At 40.2% G+C, this 26625-nt stretch overlaps 2 protein-coding genes across 3 annotated transcripts in view; both read right to left on the reverse strand.

The window, feature by feature from the left end:
* Positions 1-1282: 1282 nt before the first annotated feature.
* On the reverse strand, positions 1283-6229 carry Snrpn (small nuclear ribonucleoprotein polypeptide N). The gene is made up of 7 exons (XM_010612918.2): positions 6141-6229; positions 4846-4997; positions 3503-3614; positions 2847-2999; positions 2017-2155; positions 1550-1675; positions 1283-1454 (listed from the first exon to the last, which is right to left on the reverse strand). The coding sequence occupies exons 1-7, from the start codon at positions 6141-6143 to the stop codon at positions 1417-1419; spliced, it is 723 nt and encodes a 240-aa protein (XP_010611220.1). The 5' UTR covers positions 6144-6229; the 3' UTR covers positions 1283-1416.
* A 1249-nt stretch (positions 6230-7478) lies between these two features.
* Positions 7479-26625, reverse strand: part of Snurf (SNRPN upstream reading frame) — a 19779-nt gene continuing 632 nt past the window's right edge. The window contains exons 2-4 of one of the 2 annotated variants that reach the window (XM_010612919.2): positions 17872-17967; positions 13092-13213; positions 7479-7669 (exon numbers count right to left, since the gene is read on the reverse strand). In XM_010612919.2, the coding sequence (XP_010611221.1) occupies positions 13111-13213; positions 17872-17967 (199 nt within the window). In that variant the 3' untranslated portion in view covers positions 7479-7669; positions 13092-13110. Of the gene's footprint in view, positions 7670-13091; positions 13214-17871; positions 17968-22642; positions 22672-26625 lie in introns of those variants that run through there. The other variant, XM_010612922.2, reaches the window with a different exon arrangement.

A 26625-nucleotide genomic window follows, 5' to 3' on the forward strand; every position in this document is an offset into this window, starting at 1 on the left:
GATATATCACCAAATCAATTAAAGTTTGATTACTTTATGATCCTTACCAGATAATTATTATCTGTAACTCCAGAAACTATTCTACAAGACTTTATAAAGTTGGTAGTTTTGTATGTAGACAAACTAGTAGTTCCTTTTCCTTGTGTGACTACCAGGGCGAAGGCATGAAAGATGGAAAAGAGTAGGTTTTGATAACTCACATTTATAATCCAAGCACACTGTATTCAGAAGAGGTAGCCTGTGCAACTTACCAATTTTGCAAGACCCTGTGACAAAATAAAAAAAGGATGGGGATGTAGATCAGTCCAAAGGCACTTGATACACCCCCCACACACACACACGCTATGGAACAGATGACATATTAAAAATCAGTATTGGAGGAGAGGAACTTGAGAATACATCATTACAATCACTGTACTAGTAGTATGTCATTAAATAATTAACAGTAACTATAGTACTGGAAAAGATAATTCTTAACATAAATATGGGTAGTTGACTCATTTCCTATTTGAAATCTCAGCTGCAATACCTAGAAAGCTTCTCGCTACTCATTATTAAAAAATGGCATTTATTATTCCATAGCCAGTTCAATCTAAATTAAACACTAGAGAACTCCTCAAAGAGATCATCTACTCTGTTCAACACCTGCAGGATCTTCTTAGTGACAAAGCTGCACAAAGTGCACTCCAGTATGTCAGTTATATTATAAAAGTTATTCACTTAAAGGGATACAATTTCATTCTGTCAGATATGCAATCATCTGCCTCCCAATATCCAGGGTCTGTTACTCATTTAATACTTTATAAATCAATACTTACTCACAGGTAGGGAAAGTTTCTTCCAGTGTTAGATCTTCTCTGCTTACAGAGCACTATAAAACTGATCAACTGAGGGAAATTTAACACACAAAAAAATAACACCTATTCCAAATGCTTTACGAGCACAGAGTCCAAGTGAAGATATGTTAACGCCTTAAAGGATCCTTCACCATTCCCAACAAGCAGATACCATGTTTTCATCTTATCACAACCTCAATCTCTCAAATCCCCTAGCCAGGAATCTCACTTTCTTAATATAAAATTAATAACCAGTATCAATCACTGCAAAACGGAAATTTCAGAAAGACACAATTATGAAACTTTTCTATACCCCAAGAATGAAAAAAAGGCTTGTGTAGATGGTTACCTCATCCACAATAATTAAGACCAAAAACTGGTGTTTTTACTCTATCCTCAAAAAAAAAAAACCAAAACAAAACAAAAGAAAAACGTACAACAGTGCCTCACAGTTTACTTGCTATATGCATTTATTATTAGCTACTATTAATGCAGAAAGAGGGGACAAAAAGCTCACAATCTGTAATTTCACAAGAAGCACTGAGGGGGGGAAAGTTAACTGAGATGGATCGATAGTATCTTAGGGTCTTGGTGGACGCATTCCTGGGGGAGGTGGACCTGAAAAGGAGAAAAACAAAATCCATGAGAGATAAAAGGCATAATCTTCTAGGACCTGGCTCACCTTCTGAATTAAGTCCTTTCGCCCTACTTACCTCTAATTCCTGGTGGAGGGGGTCTCATTCCTGGAGGAGGCATGCCTATTGGCGTCCCTCGAGTAGGAGGAAGCCCAATTGGCGGGCCCATTGGTGGTCTCATACCAGGGGGAGGAGCCATAATGCCTATCAAACAATGGCAAAAATAAAGCCCTCATGTGTTGGTTTAGAGAAGTTGTTAGAATTCAGCCCAGAACAGTACTTAAAAAAAACCCAATACCAATCAATGAGAGGGTCAAGTAATTTCTCCTTGAATCTTAACTCTATGTCATTCTCAATACAAAACAGCCAACAGCCTTTCATTAAAATAAAAGTTACCTGGTATGGACTCCAAATTCTAAAGAGGCATTAAGTCAGAGCCATAATTCATTGCCTTATTCACAGTATTATGAAACGACACCTCCTCTCAAGATCACAATGTATTATTTCACAAAACTGCAAACCGAAGTTGTTTACAAATCCCTTACCTGGAGGTGGGGTTGCTCTGCCTACAGGAGGGGGCGGAGTCCCCCTTCCTGGTGGGTACTGGGTTGGGGCTCCAGCAATGCTGGCAGTTGCAGCAACAGCAGCAGCTGCCACAGTACCCCTTCCCTGTGGAGTCATTACCTGAGAAGACAAGGACAGCAGGACGGTAGAAGGTAAAGTGCTCTTCAATTTGCACAGAAAATAAATGATGGTTATGTCCTAATGAATAATAATTAACTAGTACAATGCTGCACTTTATTTTACTCATATTTTATCTTTGCATTGTTGGGGAACAAATTCATGAGAATGTGCATGCTAAATACACATTATTAGTGATCTATGCCCAACCACTTCTTGGAATATTAATATCTAATAAGCTCTTTCACCTTTTCTCATTTCTATCCATATTCTCTAATATGCAACATCATAGTGGTGACTTATGCTTCTCAAGGTGCCTTTGCTTATTCAATGATCACTTCAATTTGCTTGTTGTATTCCCTTCCTATTTGGCTATTAGTTCCTTCAGGAATATTATCTGCTCTAATAGTTTAAGATGTATACTTACATTTTTACATTTCCTCAGTCCTGAGCTTCTACCACATTTCCCTTTATCAAAAATCCTCCCCTGATCTGGATGTGATGAAACACACCTGTAACCTTAACATTCTGGGAGGTTGAGGTATCAGGATCATCAGTTTGAGCCCAACCTCAGCAACTCAGTTAATTACCAAGACTCAGTCTCCAGATAAAAAGGGCTAGGAGTGTAGTTCATATGAAGACCCTGGGTTCACTCTCAAGCACTGCCAAAAAAAATCCTCCCCTGGTTTCTTACCTGCTGGGAAGGACCCCCAACTCCTCGGACAGGGCCTGCTAATCCAGCAGGAGCCTGGGGAATTGGTACACCAGCTGGTACACCTCTGCCAGCTGCCCTCCCAACCCCAGGACCTCCTGCAGCTCCAGCAAGTGGTACCCGAGCAATGCCAGTCTGAAACAAAAAAGTTTATAGCTTAAAACCAAATTCATTTTCCAAGCTCTGGGGATTCTTAATCAGCTGTACCCACTATCTTCCCATTCTACCTATCCCATTTTAGTGCCATATTCTAATGAAACAATCAATCATACCATAGAAGTACCCTTCAAATTCCTAAAATGTACATACTTTTCAAAATGTCAGGATAAATACTCTCAATCAGCAACTTCAAACATAATCTAGGTCACACACACTGTAGATAGCACATATAATTAATTCATCAAAATAGTCTTCAATCCTGAAAGTATAGATAATCATGACCTGTCATCAAGTGCTGGGCACACTTTACTTGACAAAATTAAAATATACTGTGCGGCTGTCGTGTCTTGGTTTCAGGCATCTCAGATAATGCCATGTTTCTACAAACTGAAGTATTACCCTTTATGTATCAATTAACAACAAAAGACAAATTCACAAAGAAAAATAAAACTTTCCATCCTGTCCAGCCCCCTCCTTACATCTTTAGGTGGTGGCCCTTCCACAGTCATGGATACCAAGTTCTCCCCACGCAGCAAGACCAGGCCCAAAACCCGCTTTTCTTCACGCTCTGGCTGTTTTGCATTCTTTGGCCTATGGATCGAAAGCAAATTTTAAGTGATCTACATTTTAGTAATCCCAAGACTACTCACACATCACAAGTACCAATTTAGATAAACAGTTCAGATTTGCTCCACCCTCAATACCTTTAGATACAGTTAATATATGCATAAGTAGTAAAGCTATTTAACTTTTTTTTTTTTTTTTGGTACAGGGATGAAACTTGAGTCCTTGTGCTTGCAAGGCAGGCAGGGGAACCAATGAGCTAAATCCCTGGCTCATCAATGTGTTTTGATCATAAAAAAAAAAAAATCACATAAAAGTCTCTTGTTGTGTATGCCAATGCCAAGACTATGACTTAAGACAGGAAAAACTCAAGAGTCACTTTCCATGTTAAAATGGAAAAGTTAATTTGTTAAAATCATGTAATAAATCTTGATAGTAATAAATGGAAACAGAAACAAGCAGGACAATAAATGTGAAATGTATTCCAACTCCTCCACCATGCAGAATGATTCTCTCGCAATCAAGATTCAAAGACCATCACCAGGGCCGTGGATTTAGCTCCGTGGTTCTGCTGCCTGCCTCACAAGTGCAAGGACCTGAGTTCTATTCCTGGTACCAAAAACAAAACAAACAAAGACCATCACAGAAGACACCAAATAATGTTTAGAAGTGGTTATTATGATCATATAGTACACTTCTATTTCTTGTAGACTATAACTGTTTTTGCAAAATTAAGTAACTTAACTGCAATGACTTCTGAGCATGATGGTGCTTGCTTGCCTGTAAACCTAGTACTCTGAACAGCCTGAGGAAGGATACACTCAAATTCAAGCTCAGCAAGGGCCTACTTTGCAATTTGGTGTACAACCCAGTGGTAAAGAAATACTGAAAAGGCTGTAGAGGTACGGGAAAAATAAACCAAGAGCCAGGTATGGTGGCACAGGCCTCTAATCCCAGCACTTGGGAGGCTGAGACAGGTAGACTGCCAGGAGTTCAAAGCTAGCCTCATCTACACAGTAAGTTCAAGGCCAGTCTGAACTACACAGGGAGACCCTGTCTAAAAAAAAAAAACAAACATAAACAAAAAAACCCTAGAAACAAGTAAATAAATTTAAAAATAAATGCAGTGACTTATGCTTAACAAAGACTGGCCACATGGTACCCTGCCATCAACCTCAATCACCCTTTACAAGGTCAGCTCTGGCCTTGGCTTCTCACTGCCTCTGACTTCAACACCCATCACCCAACCTGGCCTTACTTGATCTTCCTGAACTCATCACAATCACAGAGGATCAAATTCATATGCTTATCAAAAGCCTTAAATGTCCCAATGAAGATCCTCCCATCTTGCAGGATGCATCGCATTCGATAGTCAATGTGCTGCAGCATCTTGCTGCTCTTGCCCACAGTCTGGAGGGAAAAAAAGGAAAGGAAGCAGCAAGCAGTGCATCTGAGCCTAATGCTCTTAACTTTTCCTTTACCCCCGTCTGTACCAACACAATTTAGTTTCCTTAACTAAATAAGTCTCCCTTGAGTCTTTTTCTCCACCATTTTTCCACACTGACTAAACATACTGGAACAAGTTTTGGCTCAAGATGCCCCTACTTCAGAATCAAAGGCAAATTTTCATTAGTTTTTTCACAAACAGAGATCCATCACCCTAGCCGAGCTCCCTTATACAATTTTGATTCCTCCATCTCTGCCTAAATATCACTTTCCTACAGAAGACTTGCATACTCTGGACACATTCCCACCTCAAATCAAACCTGCAGGGTTGTCAATGAAATGGAGAACAATGTAGGGTATTCTGTAGCTCTCCAGAGTGTCTCAGATCCATCACACCCATACATTATTTTTGCATCTTCTTTCTCTTCTATTTCATTTTTGTTCCACTTAGGCACCACTTAACATTTTATCCTGATCACACAGTTCTGAGATTTTAATACAAAGTCGTGCTGCTTCTCTATTAAATGTGATCCTTTGGATAATCATAAAGCACTATAAGATTTCTCATAACCAATATTCAATCTTCTACCCCTTGGAATTGTGAAATTTTTGCCCTTGAGAATGCAATGTCAGCATCACAGAACTGTGGTTATGATGACTGCTATCTACTCAGATTGCTTTCTTCTAATGAACTCAAAACCTACTGATTTTCCAGTTTGATTTGTGATTCCCAAGCATACACAAAGAGTCATCTGATTGCAGAATGGTCTCTTAAAACTATACTCATGACCATATACTCTTTCTGGTTTTCACTGTGGATGGAACCTGGAGCCTTGAGAATGATAGGCAGGCTCTCTACCATTAAGCTACACCCTTAGCTCTGAAAACTGTTTCTGTATTTTCTAATGCATAAGACATCTCTTGGTACATTTGCCAAACTTTTGGACCACAACTGGCAGATTACTGATCTTTACTTGTTACTATATGCAGCCAGCATCCACCTGTACACATTTTCTGTATTCCTAACTTCTTTTTAACATTCCAAGTCACCTATTCTTTGGACCTTTAAAGCAGCTGTCCATCTCTCTGTGGTGATGCACATCTTACCATGATTGCTGTTGCACCAAATCCAGCGTCAACGATAAAATTTCAGATGCCTTAATACTAAGGGACAGCTACAAGGTATGATGCAGGTTCTCCTAGAGACAATGCAAGGTGTTCACAAGTTTCACAGACAGCAGGTGGAGTCTGCAGAGGAAAGCATGTTATAATGGCATGGCAACTTACTATTTAAAATGGTACTTTTAAAAAAAATGATAAAAAATTAATTCTTAAAATACATCTTCCCACGTTCCCATTTAAAATGGTATTTTTTTAAAAAATCACAACAAAGAATAAATTTTTAAAATACATCTTCCCATGTTCCCATATTGACCCAAAGGACTAACAAATTTTAGAATTCCTTTATCTTAATCTCCATTTTACAAACCTAGAATAATGAAACTCACCCCCAAAAAAGCTTTGTTTTTTCCAATCCCAACATTTAACATCAATATCTCAATTTATCCTGAGTTGGATGAAACTTCTTACTTCTTGGCTGAACCATATAAATGTTTACAACTGCATGTTGTTATTTCCCCTAAAGCACCTGAAAATGATGTTAGATAACTTTTCTCCTGCAAGAACCAACCACATTATGAATAAGCTTAACACAAACCTAGCCATACAATTCAAGGTCTACACCTGCTCGTTGCAATGTCAAACTTAAACTGTATTACTTTTACATCAGAACTTGGGATTAAAAACAAAAGTAGCATTTTTTGGACACAGTTTCCCTACACTGTTCAGGCTGGCCTTGAACTTACTATGTTGTCCAGCCTGGCCTCAAATTCACAGCCATCCTTCTGCCTCAGACTCTTGAGCACTGAGATTACAGGTATATACCTCAACACCTAGGCAAAATGTTTTATCAAACTAACATGCCTGATAATACCAGTATAAAGATTTCCAGTGTGCTTATTCACCACTATTTATTATTTAATATTTAAGAAACACAAGTAAAATGGCTGGGCAATTTTTTTTCACAGTTCTGAGAACAAACTACAAGGAAAAGCACTCTTCCAAGGTACTGCCAGCTCTTGGGTTAGGAAGGTTTTAAGTAGTGTACAGCATTTCAGCATGTGAAAATCAAATTCAAATGGTTATAATCTACATAAACATCACAACTAAGTAAAACAAAGTAGGTAGAATTGTGTATTATCTGATCATAACAAAATTGTTCTACAATGGAGAAAAGATGTTTCCTTATGATCCTCATTTTCTTTTGAGACATGGACTTGCTATGTAATCCAGGCTGGCCTAAAACTCTGGCCTCAGTCTCCCAGTATCTTGGACTACATGATTATGTACTATACCTGGTACTGATTATATAAAATGTTATGGGGTTTATATCAGATGTCCCCCCAAAACCTCATGCTCATTGCTGCAGGGTTTCAGGAGATGACTTCTGGAGGGTTTCAGGAGATGACTGGATCATGGATGTGTGACACTGTATTAGTCCAGTGATGGTTTTATAGCTGGATGTGATGCTGGAAGATGAAGTCTGGTAGGAAGAGGTGGGTCACTGTAGGCGTGGCCTGGAGATATACAGATATATAGATAAAGATACATAGATATAGATATACATATATATAAATATCTATATCTATATATCTATATCTATATGTCTCTCCTCTTCCCTTGATGGCTGCTGCTTCCTGCCTGCCATGAACTGTTTCTCCTCGGCGATGCCCCTCTGCCATGACACCCAGCCTTAGAGCCAGCCCACTGTGGAATGAAACCTCTACAAACTGTGGGCTAAAATAAACCATTCCTTTTAAATTGAGTGTCAAGTATTTTGTCCTAGCAATGAGAAAGTAACTACAACATACACAAAACAGTTTATATGGATAGAAAAAAAACACATTTCATTCAGAAATTGGGAATATGGGTTCACCTCCTAGAATAGTAAAAAGGGATTTCCCAAGGAGATTTGAAATTTAGCAGTTACCTCTCATTCCTACATCTGGCACACAATTTTGAACCGCTGTTATCTACATCACCATGTAGAATTTATCTCTACAGTACAGGAGGAGGAAATGTTTCATAAGGAAAAGGACAGGAAGAGCAGCATCATCACACAGATGGATGGGCAGTCATGGCATATCTTCTCAGACCAAGGACACGTAAACAAAGGAACAATCTGCCATTACTCACAAAAGCAAATGTTTGCAATTTTTAACACAGTATGAACTTACCAATGATTATACTTCATTCAAATGAAAAGCTACTTTAAGTCAAAATAAAAGATCATTCTTATTCAAAGCACATGAGAGAAATGAAACAGCATGCAATAAATGAAAGATCATGGAGTGTGCTCTTAGTGTTCATTAAAATCTGTTAAAATTTGATACCCAGGAGTCTTGGCACACCTGTAATCCCAGCACTCATCAGGCTGAGAAAGGAGCATCATGAGTTGGGGGACAACCTGGGCTACAAAGTGAGATCCTATCTCAAAAAACAACAATAATGTGCAAAAATTTGAAATTATAGGATACCACAGAGTAACCCACTATAGGAAAATGTGCAAAGGTTATCAAGGAGAATATACAACTGAATGGAAATTTTTCATCCATAAAATAATACAAATTCAAACATGAAGCCACGTGTGGTGGTGCAATCCTATAATCCCAGCACTCGGGGAGGTTGAGGCAGGAGGATTGTCATTGAGTTCCAAACCAGCCTGGACTACAACAGTTGAGTTCAAAACAAGCTTGAACAAAAAGGCCAGGGATGTAGCTCAGTGGTGCAGTGTCTATCTGGCAAGCAAGCAAACACACACACACACACACACACACATAAAACAGCTTTCCTGTGAAATTTTATTCAATAAACACAGAGGCCAGGCATGGTGGCACACACCTGTAATTCCAGAACTGAGACAAAGGTAGGATTGCCACAAGTTCTGTGGCCAGCCTGACCTGTATGACCAGTTCAAGGTCAACCTTTTAAAAAGTAACTAATGCCAGGCGTGGTGGCACATGCCTGTAATCCCAGCACTTGGGAGGATGAGGCAGGAGGATCCCTCTGAGTTCATGACCAGCCTGAGCTACATAGTGAGTTCCAGGCCAGTCTCAACTACATAGTGAGATCCTGTCTCAAAAAAAAAAGCTACTAAAATTTAAGAACCAAGATATGTCCTGTAAAGGTACAAGATACCAATGATGAATGTAACTGTACTGTATATCTAAAGTATACCAATAAACATTCAGTTTAAAATGAAAAAAACTAAAATTTAAAAATAAACACAAAGGGAAGAGGGACAACAAAAAAATGAGTAAAAGGAAAAAATGGAAACCAAGGTTTTATACATAGGGAGGAGGGGAGGGGGCATAAGAGAAGGGAGGAAATGGGATAAAATTTATTTTTTAAAAAAATCAATCAAGGAGGCTGGGGATTTAGCTCAGTGGTTCCGCTGCCTGCCTTGCAAGCACAAGGTCCCAAAATTTGATGCCTGGTACCAAAAACAAACAAGCAAAGAAACAAACAAAAATCAATCAAGGGCCAGGGATTTAGCTCAATGGGTCCACTGCCTGTCTTGCAAGCACAACATGAGTTCAGATCCCCAGGTAAAAAAAAAAAATCAATCAATGGGGATAGAAAACAAAAAATTTCAAAAAAAAATTTAAAAAGTCTAATATTTTTGATAACCAATACCACTTTCTGTGATGCTTAAAAAGTTATATAACTCAATACTTAATACCCATCTACCTGTATAGCAAATATAAACCCCCTAATTCATCCACATTTCCACTCTGTACTCCAAGAATCACAGAGCAGCATAGCACCCTACTTTAGTACCCTTCCTCACCAATTTTAGCAGAACAAGTTCCTTCACTAGCCCAATCTTTCCCCCTTTTTTCACCTTAGTACTGGGTATTCAATCCAGAGACTCAAACTGAGCTACAACCTCAGTCTTTTCTATTTTGTATTTGTATTTTGTGTTTTGTTCTGAATTGTCTCAGCCTTCTGAGTAAGCTAGTGTTACATGAAGGAGCCACCATGCCTGGCCCTCCCTTGGCTTTTTTCTTTGCAACTGGCTCCGTAAAATAAAGGTCAATAAATTATGCTTTGAGGGAGTAGAGAGATATTAAATATTTTAAGGTTGTACCTGTCACACTACTCAAACTGACATTATAGCACCACTGCAGCCATGGTATATATAAATATATTCCCCCATGTTTAATATTGCAATAAATGTTATTCACCAAACAAGTAGTAGATGACATACACTTTACCACCCCATCCTGAGGAAATCCTAAAGATAGTGTTATTTAGGTAGAACTAGAGATTCAGAGTAGAATAAAATAGGGCCTAGTATCAGAAAATTAGATAGCACCACTTGAAAATCATAACGTAAAATTTAAATGTTATATTTGAACTATATGAGAATTTGTAAACTGAAGGGCCAAAAAAAATCACTAGGTAAAAACACCAAATGCACACAGCTTTTCACTGAAAAATGCCTTTATTTTGGAAAGCAGCTGTGCACCAGGGACCAAATTCCACTGTCTGTTTGCAACCAATTCCATGTAGCAACTAAAAGGATGATTGGTATAAATGATTTAAGAAGAGAATTTCATGGAAAGCCAATCTCCTGGGATTTAACCTCAAAATGACAGCCATAAAGTCTTACTTCAGACTGAGGGGCAGTATTTCAAAAATAAAGAAAATTAATCATAAGCCTTTCTTTGATCTTAGTTCCAAATGCCAGAAATAAAGGTATTCATTCTTCATATAGAAAAAAGCCCCAGAAGAAATGTTATAAAATAAAAATCACCCAGGTTTTCGCTCAGTGGTGCCACTGCCTGGCTTACAAGCAGAAGGTCCCCAGTCTGATCCCCAAAACAACAACAAATAAAATCAATATCCATTTCTGAATAATTTTTCTAAAAATACTATTACCTAGCTGGGCATGGTAGGCATCCCAGTACTTGGGAAGCTGAGACAAAAGGATCACACCATGAGTTCTGGGCCAACCTAAACTACCTAGTGAGACCCTATCTCAAAAAACTGAAAAATAAAAAATAAGCAAAAAGTGAGTGACCAACATGAAGTATAAACTACCTAAATCAATAGTGCATAGAAAAATTTGGATACTATCTTTGTTATATCATAATTATTTTGGGGAGGGTACCAGGAATCAAACTCAGGGCCTCACACTTACTAGGCAGACCAGACGCTGTGCCGCTGAGCTACACCCTGACCCTATTATATACACTAATTCAAAGAATAAATACATTGATGAAAACAGAAAAGTGGGGAAAAAAAGACAAAACAAGAAGTAATCAGTTACATAAGTCTGGGAAATATTTAATCTACTAGTATGCTGTTAAAAAAGTTATATGCATATATAGTACCTGTTATGCCTAGTGAATTATTAACTAAAATAACTAATACACAGTTAACAGGCACATTAGCTTTTGAAGGTACTATCAACTAAGATACTTTGCAAAGGGACAGAAAAGATGAGATCTCCCACAAAAATTACAAAACATTCACTAAGATATTCAATGATTGTATAATGAAGAACTTTTCATATAAAAATGAAAATCATTGCAAAATAAAATACAGTCCCTTTAACACGAGATACCAAGAAGTAATACAGACATGTTATAAATGTCCAGGCAGGGACATTCATCATACTTCCACTGTTATTTAAAGTGCTTTTTTCTTTTTTTTACTTTCTTTTGGGGGGGTTACCAAGGATTGAACTTGGGACCTTACACTTGTGAGGTTGGCGGCAACACCACTGAACACAAGAAAATGAAAAACCAGAAACAAAGTCTTTGTAGATAAGGAGGGGTGGAGGGATTGTAGGAAGGGCAGGGGAATGGGGAAAACATAAGACCCAAGATGTATTATGTAAAGGTGTAAATTTCCAATGAATGTCATTACATTATATACCTTAAATGTACCAATAAAATTAAATTTTTTTTAAAAAGTGCATGTTTTTGATCTCAGGATCTTATTTACTATTATAGTTTAATTGACAATGTGATATAGGAAGAAAAGGGCTAAAGGCATAGGGAAAATGGGAAAGGGAAAATATGAGAAAATGAAAAATACGGAAATAAAGTGTTTGTAAATGGCGAGGGGAGGAAGGGGTGAAGCGAGGGCAGGGACAAGGGGAAAAATGAGAACCAAGACCTGTCATGTAAAGGTACAAGACCCCAATAATGAATGTAACTATAAACTCAATGAGGAAAAATAAATAAATAAATAAATAAATAAATAAATAAAGTGCATGGACTGGGGACTCAGGTCAGTGGTTCTGCCACCTGTCTCAGAAGTTCCAAGTCCTGAGTTTGATTCCCACTACCACAAATAAATAAATAAATAAAGTGCTTACTGTATGAAGCTTTGAAAACTTGTCTCGTTTTTCCCCTGGTAATGGATTGCCAGGCCCTTCATACTGAGTTACAACTCTAATCCTTTTCTGTATTTCTTATTTTAATACAAGGTCCTGCTGAGTTGACCAGGCTGAGCCTTAATTTTTGGTCTCCTGCATCAGCCTCCCATAGCACTGGGCCTAAATGTATATACACCCAAACACTCTTTTGGTTTTGTTTCACTGAGCTGATGTGCTTGAAACTTAAAAAAAATACATATATACATATTTTTGCGGGGGGGACCAGGGATCAAACTCAGGTCCTTGCACTTGCAAACTGGTGGCAGAACAATGAGCTACGTCCCCATATATTGTGATAATAAGCATTAGGCAAACCTTACTAAGGGTAGTGCTAAATGTCTATAATCCCAGCCCTCAGGAGGCTGAGGCAAAGCTACCATCAATTTGGGACCAGCTTAAGCTACACAGTGAGTTCAAAGCCAGCCTAGACTACATAGAGACCTTGTATCTAAAATCTACATTAAAAAAGTAAAGATCAGAACTCTTATTCTATTGATTTCTGATCATTCTGGCATTAGTTCTCACATGTTTTTGTTGAAATCAGCTACCTTAATGTTCCAATACTCTTTAACCTCCTCTTGGGGTCTCAGCTAAGAACGCCTGTCTCAGTTCTGCTTGGAAATCCACCACAGGAGCTTGCTGTTGCTGAGAACGCCTTGCGTACTGACACCTGTGACAGAAGCACAACATTGATAAATGACAAAACATTTGCCTATATAAATAACCAGAGGTCTCTACACAGAGAAACATGCACATGACTAGTGGATACTTACCCAGTCTGGGATATCCTGGGGTTGAGCCCAGGGCCTTTGCACAGAGCTATATCCCTAGCACTTTTTTAAAAAAAATTTTTGTACTGGGGACCGAACTTGGGACCTTGCACTTGTCTGAGCAGAGCTCGAACTTACAAATCTCCTGCCCTGGCCTCTCAGAATACTGGGATTAAAAGCATTCGCCACCAAACCAGGCTTGCAGCTATCTTCAACCAACTAAAAACCCAAGAGCAGTTAGTTACCCCTGTAGGAACACCATTGGTACCCATATATACTCATTCAAATTCCCATTATCCTATGTTTTTTTTTTCTTGTTGTTGTTGTTTGAGACAGGGTCTCACTATGTAGTTGAGACTAACCCGGAACTCACTAGGTAGCCCAGGCTGGTCTCGAACTCACTGTGATCCTCCTGCCTCAGTGCCCCCCCACGCCGAGTGCTAGGATTACAGGTGTGAGCCACCATGCCTGGCTCCATTATCTTATATGGAAACAATTGTTTCTACCATGCAGTAGAATGACATTTGCTAAATGATTTTTTTGTAAGTCACTAAGAGCCATCCATATTGATTCTATAAGTCACTACCTAAAACAACTCGAAAAGTCCAGAATGTCTAAGAGTTTTCAAACTACATAAATCTTAGGGTGCAATATTGGTTCAACGACAGAATTCTTGCTTTTAAACAACATAAATCATTCATTGGAATTTAGGTCAGACAAAAGTGTGTGCTGAGGGTAGTCAGGTTAGGAGCTAGTCAGAACCCAAAAGACCAAGCACAAAGTTAGAGGATGAAGATTTCAACCTAACCTCCTAGGAGGAAAAGGGAGATGTAGGATGAATTTAATCACATTGCAAATGACTTGATTTTATGTACATAATGAAACAAACAAAAAAACCCCTGCATATATACAGAGCTTTGCCAAACCAGGTTGACTTGTAGTCTTTACAAAAACTATGACTCAGGGTATTATTTAGTGATATATCGCTAGTCTAATATGCACAAAGCCCTGGGTTTGATCCCTACATGTGTGTATGTGTGTGCACACATGTTCATACATATATTCATCGGGGTTTACATCATTAAGAACTCTTTCTTGAGTTCTGTGTCACCTTAACACTTTATCAAACCTGAAGAGATCGAAGGAAGCAGATTCTGTAGCCAGTTGTGTATACACGTGGTATGGCCTGGAAACCACAGGACTTTTGGCTGATATAAGTGAGGATAATCTTGAGGAAAAAATATGTACTTTACCTGTTAAGTTTGAACTAACTCCAACTAACCAGCATTAGAATCATACTGAACTTACATTTAAATTTTCTAATTCCAAACATATATATGTTTGTATGTATATAAAATTAGAAGGGGTTATGGTAGGAACCAAACCTAGCATAGTAGTGTAACTACTCTACCAGTGAGCTACATTCTCAGCCAAAATCATAAACTTAATTTGGCTATTCTTAATTTCATTTTCTTTGTTATTAAAAGGCAATCAGAAACTGGGCATGGTGGCACACGCCTGTAATCCCAGTACTCAGGAGGCTGAGGCGGGAGGATCACTGTGAGTTCAAAACCAGCCTGGGCTACATAGTGAGTTCCAGGTCAGTCTCAACTACATAGTGAGACCCTATCTCAAAAAACAAAAACAAAAACAAAAACAAAAAGGGCAATCAGGGCTTTAGCTCAGTGGTTCCACTGCCTATCCTCACAAGCTTATAGTCCCAGTTCAATCTCCACTACCAAAAAAAAAAGAAAGAAAGAAAATTTGCTATTCTAGTATCACCTTTTGATTTAAACCTGGACTCCAAAAGATTATAATAACACTGAGAAGTAAAATGCAGCCTACTCAGGATTGAATTCATAAAATACAGGATATTAATATGGAGAGACATTTAGAAGTATACACAGATTAAGATGACTCTCTACCACATTTCACAATTTTTCTTAAACTCAATTCACCCAGGAACAGGGAGGATAATGTCCAACCCCCCAAAAAAACTGATACGTTGACAAATGTAATAGAAGACAAAAAAAAAAAAAACATCAATTTCAGGAGTGGAAAGAAAAGTGAACTTCCATTAATCTTTAATTTGTTGCCATCTTGAGTTTTTTCATCAATTTTGCTTGGAGTTTCTTGAAAAAGATAATATTTTAATTATTTAGGGCCAACACACATAAAAGCTCTTCAGGGAAAATGACTCCTAGCGCTTATGGTTTGGCAGATGATCAGATATTAATGGACAGATGCTAATCAACACTCGCTCAATCTTCAACACATCCAATATGACTTTTAATTGTCCCACTCCTGAAATTTTGAGCTTATGAACCATGGCAAGGCCAATCATTCCTGCCTAGACATTTCCAGTGTCTACTGACTTTGATGAGAGACAACTGAGAAAATTGTGCTATTTGCCTACCACAACACTTCTTCAAAATCATCACAAGGTTTCCACTAATTTGGACAAAAAGACACCTGAAGAAGTCTTACCTCATCACAAAACAAGATGAAGATGACATTGTCAATTAACCTGCTCTGATGCTCTACTGTCACCAACAACAAAGCACAAAGAACCAGATGGACCTTCACCCACTAATAAGACCCTCCCCGACAGAGCCAGACACCCATCCAGAAGTCTACCCTGAGCTCTCTAAATTATTTCCGGAAAAGAGGCACTTTCAAAAACTACTGAAAATCAAAACTTTTCAAAATCCTGGAGAGGAAATATATTTATCAAATAAAATGAGTAAGAATAAGCATATTAGAAAAGATAAATTGTTATTTCTTGAGCTTATGAACCATAAGCTCAAAACATAAACACATATATTTTTAAAATGCTCCCAGAGAAATCTGCAAAATGAAATGATAAAAGAACATACTCACAAGTGTTAAATACTAAAAAAGGGAAAAAGGGAAAAATCTTACCATCAAAACTAACTTTATTTTTTTGGGGGGGTTGCTTGTTTGTTTGTTTTGTTTTTTGAGACAGGGTCTCAACTATATAGTTGAGACTGACCTGGAACTCACTATGTAGCCCAGGATGGTCTCGAACTCAAGGTGATCCTCCTGCCTCAGCCTCCTGAGTGCTGGGGTTACAGGCGTGCGCCACCACGCCCAGCCAAAACTAACTTTAAAATGTGCAAAGCTTCAAAAATTTTCACACATACAATGAGCAAGTAACTAAATAAAAGATGCTAACCACTTTCCACAATTTATAAACATCCGTAGCTTTGAGGCAATAATTAGTATTAATACAGTATGTTTAGCACTACTGTTCTTATTTTCGCTGTTAATAGCCAAGAACTGCAAACAAAATTGATCACCAAGTAGGCTAACAATTAAATTACCATCCATACTCTGAAATCTGTAACATAAAGCACATTTATATGCACTGAAATGGAAGTGAGTCCTCAGAGTACTGGTAGAAAACAACATGAGAATCAGTGTCAAGCAAACAGTAACTGAAATATTACACATGTGTATTCCATATTCTCCTTTTCTCTCCCCTTATGCAAGTATGCAAATACAGCATATAGACAAGGTCTGAAAAGTTAGAGACCAAATACCTAAGTATTACCTCTGGGGAAGTAGAGGATATAAAATGGTGGTGGCTCGAACATCAGACTCACTTTTTGAGACTGTATTTATGCACTATTAATACCTTTAAATTTGAAAACAATAAGATAATAAAACAAGCATATGACAGAAAAGATACCATCTTGCTGATACCTTCATACTTTTAGTGGCAATGACAAAATGTCAAAAATTTAATGTGTACCCAATACCAGTATACATCAGGTTATTAAAGATGTTCAGGGTCGGGGATTGGCTCAGTGGTTCCAGCGCCTGCCTCAGAAGTACAAGGACACGAGTTCGATCCCCAGTACCAAAATAAAAAAAAATGTTTAAACATTACTTCCCTTCTCATCACCTAAAATGAAGCATGCATACTTAGGTATTTGAGTAAGCCTGGGTGTATATTTACTAAATAAAAAATTTCATATTCTTAATTGGACAAATGAAGTAACCAAAGACAAAAATCTAAACATCAGAGCCAAGAATACATAAAGTGACATTCCTTCAATGCACTGAACATTTCACAACACGAACTAATTTAATAACATGAAGAAAACAGAAATAATTTCAATATTCACACATTTAAAGATGAATACAGAATTTTATAGTGAAAACTCAACTATATACATATATACAAAGGAAATACACTAACATCAGAGGTTAAATTAGGAAAATGTAAAGATGATTTCATTCTTTTAATAAATCTTCTGGAGCTGGGCATGGTGACACATGCCTGTGATCTCAACACTTAGGAGGCAAAGGCAGGAGGATCGCTGCAAGTTCGAGGCCGGCCTGGACTTCATATTGAGTTCAAGGCCAGCCTGAACTATACAGCGAGACCCTGTCTCAAAAAGTAATGAAAGAAATAAATAAATCTTCTCTATTACATATATGTGCTTCTTCCATTAATTAGGTGCATTTTAATCTCTTCAATTCAGTATTCTGGATTCTGTGTGAAATGCTTCTGGACCCAGATTGTACTCACTCTTGGTTGCTCAAGGAGGCCGTCCTTCTACGTTTCACTTGGACTTCCACCTCTGGCACGTGCTGCTCTGTAGTTCTTCTCAGGTGTAAGCGATCCCTGAATTAAAAAAGGAGAGATATTCTTAAAAGATTTCACCAATTTATGAAACTACTTAAAAGGTTATAGTTAGAAATGCAAAATAAAATGAATAGTTATTTAGAGACAAAGTCTCACTACGTATTCCAGGCTGACCTTAAATTATGTAGCCTAAACTGGCTTCAAACTAGTGCCTCAGCCTCCAGAGTGGTAGGATCACAGCCGTTTGCCACTATGCTAAAATATAATGCATTAGAAGAATCCACAATCAAAACAAAGGAAAATTAAAATATTAGATCTTTACACTTCAAACAATCAGAATCTGCCCAATAAGCTAACTTCAAGGCTGGTTTGGGAAAATATTTTTAGGTCATAATTTAATAATTATAGTGTAATAATAGGACACAAACATTAAATTGCAATTCTACTGCCTGCCTTGAAAGCGCAATGTCCTGAGTTCAATCGCCGGTACCAAAAAAAAATTAAATCGAAAAATACCTAATAAAAAGTCTCTTGTGCAAATAGTGCTTGTTTAGATTTACAAAACAAGAGACTAAACAGTCACTCACAATCATGCAAGGCAGGGGAGATACCTCCATGTTGAGATCAGCAAAACATCTCACAAAATGGCTGCTCTGGCAAACAAATCAAATTAATTTATATGGCCACCATGTGAGGAACTGCAAGAACCATCTACAAACTCATGAAGTTAAAACTCTTAATTACATTTTTAAAGCTAAGCTCTTTTTCCTTACTCCAGAATGTAGTCTTTGTTGGGAGTCTTTGGTAAAATCATTTGGAAATAACAACTCAGAAAGGACATACTAAGGGCCTTTATCAAAGTCTTGCAACAAAAGGGACTAAGCTTCATCCTAAATCACAGAAGTGGCTCACAGTCCCCATCTTGAAAAGGACTAAGTAGTGAGCCAATTATTCACTACACAGGACAGAGACCCAGAGACTTATAAGGCCTTGAAATGGAATGAGGGAGGCCTTTCTGAAGGGATCTACCTACCATTAGAGTGGATCCTTAGCCTATTCATACTGAATATAAAAGGGCAGAATAGTGTAAAAACTTTGTAGATTATTAAAAGAACAGAAATTAAACCAAAACACATTTGAAGCAATCAATAATATCACAAGTTGGAAAAAAAACAACAGGTAAATGATAATTATCAAATGAAAAAATCCAGAATCCTGGCCAAGAGTGGTAGCTTTGGACTGGCAAATAATTAAAACCACTAGGGAGGCTGAAGCAGGACATGTCAATTTCCCAACTAGCCAGGGAAACTCAAAATAAAACAAAAAGGTCTAGGGGCCAGGGATTTTGCTTAGTGGTTCCACTGCCTGCCTTCTGCAGCCTTCAGGGACACAAGGGCATGAGTTTGATCCTTAGTATCACCAAAGAGGTGGGAAGCTAAGGATGAATATCAAAGGGGTTTAACCAAACCCCAGTGCTGCCCAAAAAAAGAATGCTGGCATTTTGCAATTTGTGGGGGGGTACCAGGGATTGAACTCGGGTCCTTGTTTGTGAGGCAGCAGCAGAACCACTGAGCTAAATCCCTGGCCCTGATTTGCAATTTTTGAAACTACTGAAAATTGGTAGGCTGACGGAGAACAGAATGATTTTGAATAAGGCCAATGATACAAAACAATTTTTAAAAAACTACTCCATTAAAAAAAGCTTCAATATGTATCCATTTTCCTATGAATGAATCTATTTTCTCGTTCTTTATGGCTGAGTAATATTCCATTTTATAGAAAACCCACATCTTTATCCAGTTTCCAACGGATGGGCAAATGGGCTGTATACTCCTAAGTGAAATAAATAAGTCACACATGTGTAAATACTGAATAGTTTCCCTGGTGTGAATAATCTGCAACAATGCATAAGATTCTAATAAGATTATTGACATTTAGAAATGGGAAGAAAGGAGCTAAAGGTGTAGGGAAGGTGGGATGGGTAGGGGAAGAGTAAAAAGGGAAAAGAAAAAAATGTGAGAGAATCAAAAGATGAAAATAAAGTGTTTGTAGATGGGGAGGGGAGGAGGGGGTGAAGGGAGGGCAGAGGTAAGGGGAAAAATGAGAACCAAGACTTTGTCATGTAGAGGTACATGATCCCAACAATGAATGTAACTGTACTGTATCCCTAAAATGTACCAATAAACTCAATTAAAGCTGAAAAAAAAAAGGCTTTACCACCTTTCTTGAATTACATTTTTTCATTGCAACTCAGGACAACCAGGTATATGAGGACAAAAATGGATTAAAAGAAAAAAAAACAAAGTTGATTAATTATTCTTTCTTGTCCATTTTTACCTCAGCTCCAACTACAAAAATTACCCAAAGTGGCCCTCCATGCTGTTCCAGGTAAGCTGCTTGCTCTACACACTGTGCTCTCTTGGCCTCAGGACAGGCAAGGAAATTGGGAGTCAGAGGGAGGGGAGGTAAAGTAAAAATGATGCGTTAATATACATAATCTCTCATCACCGACCTTTAACCAAACCTATGACATCCGCCACACTAACCCCAGAACAGGGTCGGGAATGTAGCTCAGTGGCATCTCACCTGCTTGGCAAGTTCAAGGTTTTCAGTTTGATCCGTGGTACTGCGTTTTTTTAAAAAAAAAAAAGGAAACAGAACCACCCCAGAACAGAAGATCAGGGCACAAGGCCCTGCCATGCTGTGACGGTGAGATGGGCAGCGCCCGCCTCTCTCTCATTAGGCTCCATCTTTTGCTCCTGCTGAGGGGAGCCAGCTGAAGCCTGGACAGTGAGGTGGGGCCTGAATGATGGCACCTCCTTTCCTCCCCTCCCCAGAGAAACAGCAGTGAAGAGTGGGGAAGAGGACCAGCAGAGGCTGTCCGATGAGGTGCACGGAAAGCCTGCCACCCCGAGGGTCTCAGGCCGGCTCCACAAGCTTCACCCAGGCAGAGGCAGAGGACCTGTCTATGCACCTGCGCACTTAGTAAGCGAACTAACTAGCAGTGCGCGGGTCAGTCATTCTACCCTGCAAAGTTACCTCAACGAGGAGGGTGCGGCCATCCATGCACTTAGCACTCAATGCTGTCAGCAATCTGGGGGCACAGAACCCCCAGAGTCAGCCCAACGTTACCTCCAGTGCAAAACTGCTCTGACCAGCTATATATGAACCACGCAGGACTGCACCCCACCATCCTGACCCCACTTCCTATCCTGGAGACCCCTGAACCTGAAATCCCCAAATCCAAGGAAGCCCTGCGCCCATATCCACAGCATTCTGGAATCCCACCCCCACCCTCAGAAACCACCGCAGGCTGGAGGACAAAGGTCCACGTGAGTCAGAATGTGGAACAATGCGGCAATAACACCGCGGCACGTGACTGCAGACCCCGTTCTGCAAAAGAGATCACGCCCAGGTTCGCTTTCATCAACACCCGCCCTACACGGTGAACTGTGGGCTGCACAGACGTGAATTTTCAGGTTATGACCGGCGCACACACAAACCTGGCTCGCTCCATCACGATGGGGCCTGCTCCCCTCAGCTCAACGCCCGGTATCGCCGGCCCGGCTCTGCACAAGATGCTGGGCCACACAGCAGAGCCCTCTGTGCATGCGCCATGATGCGGCACACCGGGCTGAGTTCTAACTGCATTGTTAACATGATGAAAACGGAAAGGGACCAAGAGTCAAAAGGAGCCGAAAAGGAGCCAGAGAAAAGGGCAAGAAAAACAGAGAAAACTAAAATAAAATAAAATAGACAAAAAGGGAGGAAGGAGCAGGAAATAAAAACTAGAATGTATGTCCTTACACCAACTCTCCGTGATAAATGTAACCATTATGTACAGCAAACAGTTCTAATTAAAAAACAAAATCCACCCCAGAACAGAAGATCAGGGCACAAGGCCCTGCCATGCTGTGACGGTGAGATGGGCAGCGCCCGCCTCTCTCTCATTAGGCTCCATCTTTTGCTCCTGCTGAGGGGAGCCAGCTGAAGCCTGGACAGTGAGGTGGGGCCTGAATGATGGCACCTCCTTTCCTCCCCTCCCCAGAGAAACAGCAGTGAAGAGTGGGGAAGAGGACCAGCAGAGGCTGTCCGATGAGGTGCACGGAAAGCCTGCCACCCCGAGGGTCTCAGGCCGGCTCCACAAGCTTCACCCAGGCAGAGGCAGAGGACCTGTCTATGCACCTGCGCACTTAGTAAGCGAACTAACTAGCAGTGCGCGGGTCAGTCATTCTACCCTGCAAAGTTACCTCAACGAGGAGGGTGCGGCCATCCATGCACTTAGCACTCAATGCTGTCAGCAATCTGGGGGCACAGAACCCCCAGAGTCAGCCCAACGTTACCTCCAGTGCAAAACTGCTCTGACCAGCTATATATGAACCACGCAGGACTGCACCCCACCATCCTGACCCCACTTCCTATCCTGGAGACCCCTGAACCTGAAATCCCCAAATCCAAGGAAGCCCTGCGCCCATATCCACAGCATTCTGGAATCCCACCCCCACCCTCAGAAACCACCGCAGGCTGGAGGACAAAGGTCCACGTGAGTCAGAATGTGGAACAATGCGGCAATAACACCGCGGCACGTGACTGCAGACCCCGTTCTGCAAAAGAGATCACGCCCAGGTTCGCTTTCATCAACACCCGCCCTACACGGTGAACTGTGGGCTGCACAGACGTGAATTTTCAGGTTATGACCGGCGCACACACAAACCTGGCTCGCTCCATCACGATGGGGCCTGCTCCCCTCAGCTCAACGCCCGGTATCGCCGGCCCGGCTCTGCACAAGATGCTGGGCCACACAGCAGAGCCCTCTGTGCATGCGCCATGATGCGGCACACCGGGCTGAGTTCTAACTGCATTGTTAACATGATGAAAACGGAAAGGGACCAAGAGTCAAAAGGAGCCGAAAAGGAGCCAGAGAAAAGGGCAAGAAAAACAGAGAAAACTAAAATAAAATAAAATAGACAAAAAGGGAGGAAGGAGCAGGAAATAAAAACTAGAATGTATGTCCTTACACCAACTCTCCGTGATAAATGTAACCATTATGTACAGCAAACAGTTCTAATTAAAAAACAAAACAGGGAGGGCAGGGAAAAGGGGAAAAAATGAGAACCAAGACCTGTCATGTAAAGGTACAAGATCCCAACAATGAATGTAACTGTACTGTATCCCTAAAATGTACCAATAAACTCAATTAAAAAAACCAAAACAATAAAAAGTAGTAGTCTTTGTGGGGACTGTACATGTGGATAATGCATCTTAATTCTTTTTACCCCCTTCCGGTCCCATTGGTCCCTGCTCCCTCCAACTCTGGTTTCCATTTGTATTTGCAAAAGCTATTTCTACTTTTGCTTCAATTCTTTTATTCACCCTTTTCCCTCTCCTTTTTCCCCACAGCCTCCAATTCCCATTTTGTTCCTCTTACCACTTGAAAAATAGCTCCCTACTTCCTAACATCTTGTTTTTTAAATCTGTACTTACATTCTGGGTTTCTCATCTTAGACACATAATCTAACAGGTACTAATACAAAATAAATAAACAAATGAAACATATAAAAACAGAAAAAAGCCAGGCGTGGTGGTGCACACCTATAATCCCAGTAATCCCAGCACTCGGGAGGCTGAGGCAGGAGGATCGCTGCCTGGGCTACATAGTAAGTTCCGGGTCAGTCTCAACTACATAGTGAGACCCCGTCTCAAAAAACCAAAATAAATAAATAAATAAAAACAGGAAAAAGAAAATGGTATTTGGATTGCAGAGGTCTGATTGGCTCCTTAGATCTTACATACAACTCCGAGTCAACTGCCCTTTGACTTCCTCCTCTTCTTGAGAAGATCATGAGTTACTATCCCTGATTTGAAATATACATCTAAATTACAAGCAACTGAAGAAATTGGACTTGGGTGGTTCCTTTGCAATTTGGGCATAAAGTCTTCTTCTCTTGGTCTGCCCCCTTGTGTGTCCCTGCTATTATGTCTTTCTTAAAAACATTCACCATTATATTTATGGACCAATCCTTAGTCAGAATAATCTTATTTCTAGAACCCTAGCTGTATTACATTTGAAAAAAATCCTTGTAACAAATAATGTCAAAAGTTTCTGCTTGGGCCTATCTGTTAGAGATCTCTAAAAAATACATTACAGGGAGGAATTACTATCCAGGGTTAGCAACATGGAAGAAATACTTGGACTTTCCCTTAGAACTGGCTTCCTAAACCTTTACTATCCTGTTCTAAGGCCTTTGGCCTTGGCTTTGGGTACTAGTAGTTCATGAAATGATGTTCACTATTAACTAGCAGGTTTCTTTTGAACAATATGCATATGGAATTATGATAATTCCATAAAAGTCGTATGTTCTACTTTTTTTTTGTACTGGGATCGAACTTGGGCCCTTGCAATTGTGAGGAAGGCACCAGAACCACTGAGCTAAATCCCAGCCCTGTGTTCTACTTGATATATCACCTTGGAAAAAGTTTTATTTGCCTCTAAAGATTAATTAAATCAAGGCTGATAATGTAGCTGCAGTGGAGGAGCATTAACCTATTATGCACAAGGCCATGAGAACTTTTAATTCCCAGAATGCCACAAAAAATTTTTTTTCAAAGAACTGGTGTTAATTTTCCCATTTTAAGGTTTTATTATATCTTACAACAAATAAAAATAATAAATTTGAATTGAATCAAATAGAAATACAGAAAAATTCAAGGTAAAAGGGATAAGGGGTACAAAGTATAGACAACTTTACTACACTCTAACATTCAACAGTAACTTGCTAAGATAAACTTCCCAAATGATACATTTTTCTAGCATTTCAAAGAGGCAAGCACATACATGTCCCAAGTTATCCATACAAGATAACTTCGTTTTTATTTAAATATTTGCACATACAATCTGTAGAAAATAATGGGTTTCATTGTGGCATTTGTACCTATGTATAACTTATTGATATTATCTATCCTAACAACCTTTTTAAGCCCCATCCTACTTGCAGCATCTTCCCTTTTATATTAGCTCCCCGCCATTTTCACTTCTTATTTTTATTTATTTATTTATTTTTGGTACTGGGTATTGAACTCAGGTCCTTGTGCTTGCAAGGCAGGTGCCAGAACATCTGAGCTAAGTCCCCGGCCCTCTTTCTTCTTAGTTTTAACATGTGAGAAGAAACCTGGAACACTGGGGAATTCTGGCAAAAACAAATTGACTATAATTAGTATTTATAGGTAGGTTACAACTCTTTAAAGCAACATTCTAGTAACTGAGTAGGGGGGTTGTTATGATTTTGGTTTTAGTCCCAAAGGAGTAAACTGCAGTTTCTGCTCCAGAACAGTTAAGTAAAAGATGGCTGCCCTATGCTACCAAGTGTGGAGAACAGACCATGTGTTTTAGCTTGCAACACGTGCCCAGATGACAAGGATGACACACACGTTTATTAGAAGATGTTTCCCCGGCACAGGTAGAGGATAAAAATACATTTGGGGGCCGGAGATTTAGGTCAGTGGTTCTGCCACCTGTCTTGCAAGTGCAAGGTCCCATGTTTGACCCCCAGTACCCGCCCCCTGCGAAAGAGTTGAATTCCAAAATGAAAAGCAGCTTTGGATACAGCTTTATAACATCTACGACCGGGCCAGAGATTCAGCTCAAGTGGATCCTCCGCCTGCCTAGCAAGGGCAAGGTCCGGAGCGAGATCCCCGGTACAAAAACACAAGGAAAACAAAACACAAAACATCTACAACGGAGGGCCAGGAATTTAGCTCAGTGGTGCCACCACCTGTCTCGCCCGCCTCTCAAATGCAAGGTCCTGCGTTCAATCCCCAGGATACAAACAAAGCGTGCAGAGGGCACTCCGCATGCTCTGCAGGCAGAGGCAGCCACATCCCTGGCCTCGTTCTCTTTAGGTTCCTGTCCTCAGGGAGAGCAATGTGGGAAGTGGGTTGCAGCTAGGACAGACAGGTAGAGCCTGCACCGAAGTGTCTCCTTCCCTCCTCTTCGGTAAGAAACAGTGGGGAAGGAGGTAAACAGCATCCGCTGTCCATGCTCAGGTGCAGGGAATGTCTGCCACCACTCCTACGCAAGCCGTGCGTACTCTACTATACCACAGGCCGAGGTGGCCTGCCATCCAGCCACTCCTGCACGCTAAACCCCTAAACCACTCGGGGCAGGAACTGGCACCCACCCTGCAACTGCAGTATCCTTAACACTGCCCAAGTGGGCAGGGTGGGAATGGAGCACTAGCCAATTACAAATGCACAGACCCAAGCCTGGGATTTAGCTCAGTGGTGCCGCCACCTGTCTCGCAAGCCTAAGGTCCTGAGTTCGATCCCCAGTATCAAATAAATAAATAAATGAATAGACACACACACACACACACCTATGAATACCGAGTCCACTACCCTTGATCCTTGAAGAGGGGGGTCGAGCCCCTGGCGCCTGCGCACTTCTGTGCCACTGCAGCAGCCGCCATCTTCGCGGGCTGCACAATGGCGACGCAGAGGAGACCCCCCACGCCAGCCTGAGGCGGTGGTCCACAACGTGATTCCCGGGCGCCCGCCTGGTCTCAGTCTCCCAGAACAGACACCAAGGCTAGGAACCCCCCGGGCATGAAGTAAAAGAAGAGCAGGAATCAAAGCCATCACACCCTACCTCGCTTCTGTAGGAGCGCAGCTAACACAACCGGCAGTACGGAGAGCTCGCAA

The sequence above is a fragment of the Fukomys damarensis genome, unplaced genomic scaffold (assembly GCF_012274545.1).
Source record: "Fukomys damarensis isolate Sample0158 unplaced genomic scaffold, DMR_v1.0_HiC HiC_scaffold_7, whole genome shotgun sequence".
Taxonomy (NCBI): domain Eukaryota; kingdom Metazoa; phylum Chordata; class Mammalia; order Rodentia; family Bathyergidae; genus Fukomys; species Fukomys damarensis.